General features: G+C 52.1%; 1 protein-coding gene across 2 annotated transcripts; it reads right to left on the bottom strand.

The window, feature by feature from the left end:
• Positions 1-685: 685 nt before the first annotated feature.
• DYNLL2 (dynein light chain LC8-type 2) lies at positions 686-7,552 on the bottom strand (the record flags this gene model as incomplete). 2 transcript variants are annotated; one of them, XM_084219041.1, is made up of 3 exons in its annotated part: positions 686-2,544; positions 4,131-4,269; positions 7,431-7,552. In XM_084219041.1, 2 exons carry the CDS (start codon positions 4,260-4,262, stop codon positions 2,407-2,409), a joined length of 270 nt encoding a protein of 89 aa, XP_084075167.1. In that variant the 3' UTR covers positions 686-2,406. The 2 variants fall into 2 exon arrangements, with proteins under 2 accessions (XP_084075167.1, XP_084075166.1); XM_084219040.1 differs by lacking the exon at positions 7,431-7,552 and having other exon boundaries at positions 4,131-4,283.

The raw sequence follows: 7,552 nt of genomic DNA, 5'->3' as shown, positions 1-7,552 counted from the left end.
CAGCCGTGCTGCTGCCTGCGAGCGCTCAGCCCGTGCGGATGGAGTGCCTGGGCTGAGTCACGCTGGTGTTACCGTGCCACAGCAGAGCTGTTACACTGCTGTGCTTGGGAAGAGCCCACAGCTTTTCCAAAATATCACCCGGGCCACAACCCCAAATTTAGGTTGCATCGGGAGCAAGATAACAAGCTGAGGGGGTTGTTTAAGGGCAAGCCCACAGCCCCCGCACCGTGAGAGGCATTAAACACATCAAATTCAGATCTCAGCTTTCTCTCCAGCACAGGGAGGAGGCCTGAAGGGAAAGCCTGCTTTCCTGGGAAGTAGGGAGACACCTTCCTGTGCAGGAAGCTGCTGCACCCCCTGGCTTCCTCAAGCCATTAAGAGGTCAGCTCCCAGCCATTCAGATCCAGGTTACTTGGCACAGAGCATCCCATCAGGGTGCAGCAGGACACAATTCCTTCAATCCCTCGCCCCTGGCTCAGCCTTTGAGCTGAGCTGGAGGCCAGCACCAGCATACAGGCACCACCTAAGCTCCTCTGGTAATTTCTCCCTCCCTAACCTGCCTTCTTTGGGTCATCAGCACCTTCCAGGGCAGAGAAATCACTGCTCACCCTCTCTGGACAAGGACTGGCTTTGCTCAGGAAAGCTGGTAAGGAAGAAGAAACCAGAGGCTGTTTAAATGTGTCAATTCACCTTTAATGTTTGAAAAAAAAAATAAATGGTATTTGAGCAATTGCAGTTATGAAGGGAACAGATCTTGCTCCACGAGAGACCGTGAACAGATTCACATTAGACTCATGCTTGGAAAAAAACAAACCCAAAACATTCTCCTTTCAGACCCAGAGTGGAGTTCTGAAGAGACAAGACCACACAAGTGCCCCAGACAGTCCAAGGCACATTATCCCAGTGCAGACATTTCCATCGACATGAACTTATGACAGCTACATTCTTTCTAGTTACAACATTGTTCTATCCATAATACAAAATTAGGCATACTTTGGATTTTGCACAGAGACAAGAAGGACTTTTACTTCAGGAAGTCATCAACCTGGGTCACCAAATCATTTCACAAAGAGCTCCCTTCACTCTGCCCTTCGCCCCCAGCAATGATTTATTCCCAACACCAAATTAATCTCAGAGACACAAGCTCGGCTCACCAGCCCAGTGGTATTGCCAATGCATTAGTCAGCAAACCAATAATTAGAGCTTATAACAAGCACCAGGGATTTATTTGCCATCACACAGCATTTCTGCACACCCAGGTCAGAACTTCCTGCAGTGTAATCCCGAGTCAGTACATACTAAGACAACATCACTGCTGAACCTATTGGAGACCAAGACATTTGTCTGCCTTTGAAGCAGATGTCACATGAGTTTCCTTCACACAAACATCACATGTAAATTTAAACTTCTTGGTACTGTGCTTTAAGAACAAAAGCAGATATCAGAACATAGAGGACAATCCTCCGGAAATAGCTTATTAGCTACAGAAAATAAAAGAAAAAAAAATAAAAAGACAGTGGCCACTTACAAGTCTTCCACACGACTAGCTTGCTTTAAGGAGAGCATCAAGTTAAGGCAGTGTTGAGACAACTGGCTACAAACATGCCGAATAGAGCTGTTGTCAGTAGTCACCAATTTGATATCCTGCTCCATTGCGGGGCCGGGCCACGTGGCTTTAGACTCAGGATCAGGGTCTAAAGACTTCAGCCACAGGATTGCTGCTTTATGCAACAAGCAGGAACTCAGGGGCTGGATTTGAAGCCTTCTAGACCACGCTGAATTGCTTACTCAAGTCTAGGTCAATGTTTCAGCAGAGCCAAAAATACAGCGAAGGGCACTGAGCAGAACACCGAGGGGTGCCAGCTGCAAGCCTGTATCACAGTCAAAGGTGGAGATCACCTTGGGTGTGGAAGCCACGTCACCCAGAGCCACCCCACCAGCTTTCAGGGAAGGTCTAAGACCTGCCCCGAGGGTACTGGGAGAGCCAGCTCTCTACAGTCTGCAGGGTGGGACAGAGGCTCACACTGGCTTTGCTCCTCTTTGCAAGATTAACAGTCTAACAGGACTCAGTAAGGAAGTCTGGGGCTTTTGGCCTGCCCAAAAAAGTTTTCCCAGCCTCAAAGAAGGAGTTACCAGTGAGGGAGCTGTTGTGGAATAGTTTTATTTCTTCCCACGTAAAGGCCATTGTTTAAGCATTTACAGGTTTCCTAGTGCAATACAACCAAAAAAAGCAGTAACAAAAAAATGCCGCCTTCTTCCCAGGCAACTAAACAGAAGTAGATTTTTACTGCAACATATACACATTAAATATAGTATACAGTCCATGCAGCGGCATAGCCATGTTAGAGGGAGTCGTGGCTTCAGCCATCAGTGCATTACAGTCCAAATTTCAATCGCTCCTACTTCCTATCCAGACTTGAAGAGAAGAATTGCAACCTGACCCAAGTAAAAATAGATGAAGTGCTTTGTCTCGTGTGTTACATAGCTGCCAAAGTTTCTGCCAACAATGCAGTGCCAAGTTGGGTTGTATTTCTTGTCAAATTCCTGAAGAAAGAGAAGAGAGGCATTAAGGCCAAGAAAGCCCACATCAGAATAGTTCTAAGCACAAATTCTGAGCTGGTTCTGTTCACACACTATCACCTCTCCTCCCACCTGCAGCATCTTGAGATACCCCACTGCAAGACACTATTAAATTAAGCAACCAAACCTCTGCACTGGATTGTTTGAAGGATTCAACACAAACAAAACATCTTCTAAGCCTTGGAGCACCATCAGCCCTGGGCAGGAAGAGCAGATGCAAGAGCTCTCCTTGGTACAGCCCTGTGTGTAGGCTAATCAGGGGAATAATTCTCTCCCATTCCAAACCCACTCACAAAAAATAAAAAAAGGTTTTGGCATGTTTGCTCCAGCAAGGCATCTGAGCTTAAAGGTCGCCTAAAAAAAGGAAGGAAGAAAAGCCTGGCTTCTGCTATTTGGGACTCTTGTACACAAAGGGGAGAAAATCCACACTGAAAATGAGTAGGCAGATTCACAGGCCAGAGAGCAAAGACCCAAGAGGTCAGAGGTAAGCAAGCTGAATGCTGGTTCAACAGTCTTCACCTACTTAGCAGGCAGGATAGGGTTAAAGGCCATTTTCCTCCCTCTAATTAACACACGACTCCCAAGAACATCCTTCCCTCCCCTGAGACAGAGCCAGAAGAACAGACTCAACATCCAAGATTAAAGCCAGATCTAGTTCAGACAGCAGAGGAGTTTGAGCTGTTTGCAGGTAACCTTTGAAGTAAGGAAAAGGCTTTCTTGCCAGGGCATGAGGGTGCATCAAATTGCTTCCCCCCCCAACACACTCTCATGAAATAAAGGCCAAGTTCTTTTTGGATGCCTTCTGTTGCACTCCCTCACTTTACAGGCTGCATTGCCCTGAGTACTTAGAGCTAAGTCATGCCTCAAAGTGATCTGAGAAGTCAGGAGACACCTTTGAATCCTTTGCCTTCAAGCTTAGATTACAAGCAAGGCCCAAACACCAGCCCAGGTGCCAGGACTTCACTGCCTCTGAAGCAAGACTTCCCTCCTCCAAGAGCACTTTTCCTGACCATTCTGAGAAGCTGCTACAGGGGGAACCAACAGCTCCCCAGGCGCCATCATCAAGCATGAGACTCAATTAACAGATTCCTGCAAATGAGGAGAGAACCTCTTCACCAGCCAGGGCAGCTGCTTGCACTGTTTCTAACACAGCAACTTCCACAGCTCCAGCAGCCAGCACAAGGCCCATCCCAGAACCACACATGCACTGCTGCCCACCAAGTGAAACATCGGGGTGATGCCACCTGCACTGGTGCTGCAGGTCTGTGGAGCAAGTCCTAAGCAGAGGCAGCTGCCAGCCCTTTTCAGGCTGGCAAATCCTGAGGGACAGAACTTGCAGTTCGCTCAGAGCTTGCCAGAGCTCTGCCACAGCCCTCCCCTGACCTTGGAGAAGTCACTCCATCCTCTTGAAAACAGCAGTAAAGCAGCCAAGAAGCCAAGTATCTTCTCCCTCCCAGCACGCAAGCATGAAGCCTCAGCCACTCAGCTCCTGACAGACTCAGGAGCCTTGGGAAGTCGCAGCCAGCACAGCACCCTCATCCCGGAGTTACCTTCTTGATATATGCTGCAATGTCCTTTTCTATGTTGTACTTCTCCATGGCCTGTGTAGCACAGTCTACAGCATCCTGCTGCATGTCCTCGGACATGTCCGCATTCTTGATCACAGCCTTTCTGTCAGACATGGTGAACCTAAGGCAGAACATAGATTCCTTTAATCCCTTCCAAACAGGAGACTTTGCTTCCTGTGCATCAGAGGTTGTCCTTTCCGTGCAGGCTGCGTCACAAGGCGATACCACAAACCCTGCTATGGCCACAGTGAGTTTATCGGGGTTGCCTATGCAGCCCCAGGCCAAGGTGCCCCTTACAGCTGGAGCACCGGCACTGGCTGGAGGTTAGATCAGAGGTAGTCCAGCACCACCACACGCAAAAGCTTCTGTGTGGGAGGAGACGGGATCTGCAGAGAGCCACAGCCCTCCTGCACATCAATAGGCTACAGCCAAGTTTGCCGTCCAGGTGTACCAGTGTTTTGGAACATCCCCCGCTCAGAGCCTTGCAAGCAACAGATCCCAGACTGTCTGCCACAGGCACAGAGGCTTAGGAAGCACATTCAGAGCAGCAGTACTTTTATTCTACTCCATCCCAGGTGTCACAGCTCCTGCTGCTAGTTTAGCCTGGAAGGAGCATTGTTCCACATCCAGCCATCATCACACCTTCACTTCCCTGCTGCTCTGCCATGAAAACCAGCCTTCAGCTGTTCCCACAGGACAGAACCAGTCTGATGAGCCAGAAGCCGGTCAACACCACTCTGCAGCCTGGAAACAGGGCAGGGAAAGCAGGTCCCACCACAGAGACAGAGCTTAGCAAAACTCTCCCTTTCCTGCCCCCTCCTCAACTGGGAACCACAACACAGATGCCAAAACCAGCATGCTACTGCAGTCCCAGACTTGTCCTGGAGTGAGGTCTGCAACCCCTTTGCTCTCAAAATTAAACTGCTTTGTACCAGACACTGCAGCCATCAGATGTGACATGGCCTTTCCTCCAGGGAGGTGTCCAGCACAGTTCCTAAAATCCTAGAAAACTAGGATTTCATGATCCTAACACTGCAGTCTTTCTTCAAGCCCTGGAGAAGGTCCACCATGAAGGCCTGCTCTGGGCACCACAGCCTTCATTCCCATTCCCCACTCAAGGCCTGGGGAGGCACATGTTACCTGGGGATCCAGCTGCTCACCTTGCAGCAGCTCTTACCCCAGCACATTAAAACTTTGTGGGAATAAGCTTCTTAATGGCAAGGAGTGCCTCCAATTAAGCCTGCAGAGCACCATTAAGTTTCCTAAATCCTTTTATAGCACTCTAAGTCTTGAGTGATACTACCAAGTGTGTTTTGAAACAGTGAAACTACACATTTTTAGCTCTGCTGTGGAGTGAAAAAAATCTGCTGCAATGATCACTTCCTGGAAGAGCCCCAGAAAACTGAAGGAGTAGCTTTGTTACAGCAATTAAAGGAGCTTGCTACCCAGAGAGAAAGAGAATCCAGTTACATAATTGCAGCCCTCTGATTACAATACTTCAATTCTTCCCTCTGCCTGCACTTGAAGACTTCTATTGCCACCTTAATTTATACAGTTTAGATATAGTGTTTAATAGAGCACTGCTATTAACACACGCTAACAGCATTGGGAGGAATGACAGGAACTGAGCTCCACTGCCAACAGAGAGCACATGCTCCTATCACAGCCCTGGAAAAGCCACTTCCCGGCTGTTTGCTCCTTTCCATGCCGTGGTTTCAGCCAGCGGGGCTTTGCCTGCAGCACAGAAGCCAAGGAAAGAGAACACACACAGCTCAGAACGGCCCAAACTGCCTGTAGATTTGGATTTACCACCCAGGAATCTGACCATCCCTTGGAAAAGTCTTCTGGGTGTCAAGTCCACAGGAAGAAGGAAGCAACAGAAATCCACTTGTGGGTCATGCTTCCAGTAAAGCTTCTTTAGGGAAAGAGAGCGAGCAAGCCCTCGCACACCTGCACTGCTCAGAGTTCAGAGGGCACCTGCCATTGCATAACCAGGCAGAGTGACCTGCAAAAGGCACCTTCCCTCCTCATTGTCTAGGCGAGGAGCATCCCAGTGCAGGCCTGTGCTGGCACGGGAGACAGCGCCAGGGGAACAAACGATCATCCTTCAGCAGGGCTGCACACGCTGGCCAGGAGGCCTCCCCTGCAGTGCTCCAGGGAACAGCATCCCCCATGGCCCACCACGGCAGGGGCTGGCAGTGCCCGTGCTGCTGCACCTGCCAGAGGAGTGTCACACCCTGCACCCACCTGAACACCAGAGCAGGGCCCCAGTCTCTGCTCACTCCTTGGGGGTTACAGGGCCGCCCTCCACAGGAGGCAGCCCACAGCAGCACCACAGATATAGCACAACCCTAAACCACAAGATCACAGGTGGCTCCTGGGGTCTTGCCACCCAATCTGGCCCTCTTTGAGGAAAACCACAAAGCCCCAGCACTCATCTCAGGGCAAGATGGGCCTAGGAAGGGGCAACATTACAGCTCCAGCAACCACCCCTTTCCCCCCAGGGCAGGATGTGGTCTGTGAGGAGGAAGACCACAGCCCCAGCTGCCACTCCAGGGCAGTATGAGGCCTTGGGAGGGAAATTAGGCCCAAGGCAGCAACTAACCCTTTTCTTACCAGAGTAGGATAAGGTCTCAATTATACGTTCAAGCCCAGTACTCCAGCAGGACAAGCTGGGGCTTTGGGAAGAGCCGAAGACATAAGCCCCCTGGTCCCGCTCCAGGCAGGATAGAGCCCTAGAAATGAGATGGGGCTGAAGCCCAGCACCCACCACCTCCCCCATGAGGACAGCATGGACCGCGAGGACGGGAGCACCCATCACTTCCCCACCAGGGCAGCACAGATGCCACGGCTCGGAACGGGGCCCAAGCCCAGCACCCACCGCTCCACCACCAGGACAGCATGGATTTCGCGAGTGGGGACGGGGCCCAACCCCTCCACAAACCGCATCCACCACCTTGGCCGAAAAGGGTCCTGGGAGGGGGTGCGGCACAGTCCCTTCCCCCGCCGGGCTCCCGGGAGCCGGAGCCCTGCGTGACCTTCACGGGGGGAGCTCCGGGGGCGCCCGAGGCCGCGGTGACCTTGCCTGGAGCGGGACCAGCTCTGCAGCGGCGAGGCCCCCCAGGGAGGGGCGGGCTCCGATCCCTCCCCAAGAGCCGGTCGCGCCCGGCCACGGCAGCGACCTCCGCCCTCGGGGCGGCCGCCCCGCCGCCACCCCGCACACGGAGCGACCGGTGTCGGGCGAGGCTTGGAGACCCACAGCCCAGCGGAGACATCGCTCACCTTCACAGTGACAGGGCCACCCCGGGAGGGCGAGGCACGGCACCGAGGAGGAGAAGGTGTGAGGAGGCCCGGCCGCGCTGCCTCAGCCCGCTCCGCTCGGCGCCCCGCGCGCTCTGCGCCCC

Source organism: Fringilla coelebs (genome assembly GCF_963513975.1).
Source record: "Fringilla coelebs genome assembly, chromosome: 20".
Classification (NCBI taxonomy): domain Eukaryota; kingdom Metazoa; phylum Chordata; class Aves; order Passeriformes; family Fringillidae; genus Fringilla; species Fringilla coelebs.
The sequence above is the reverse complement of the archived record's forward strand: the minus strand, read 5'-3'. Positions and strand labels throughout refer to the sequence as shown.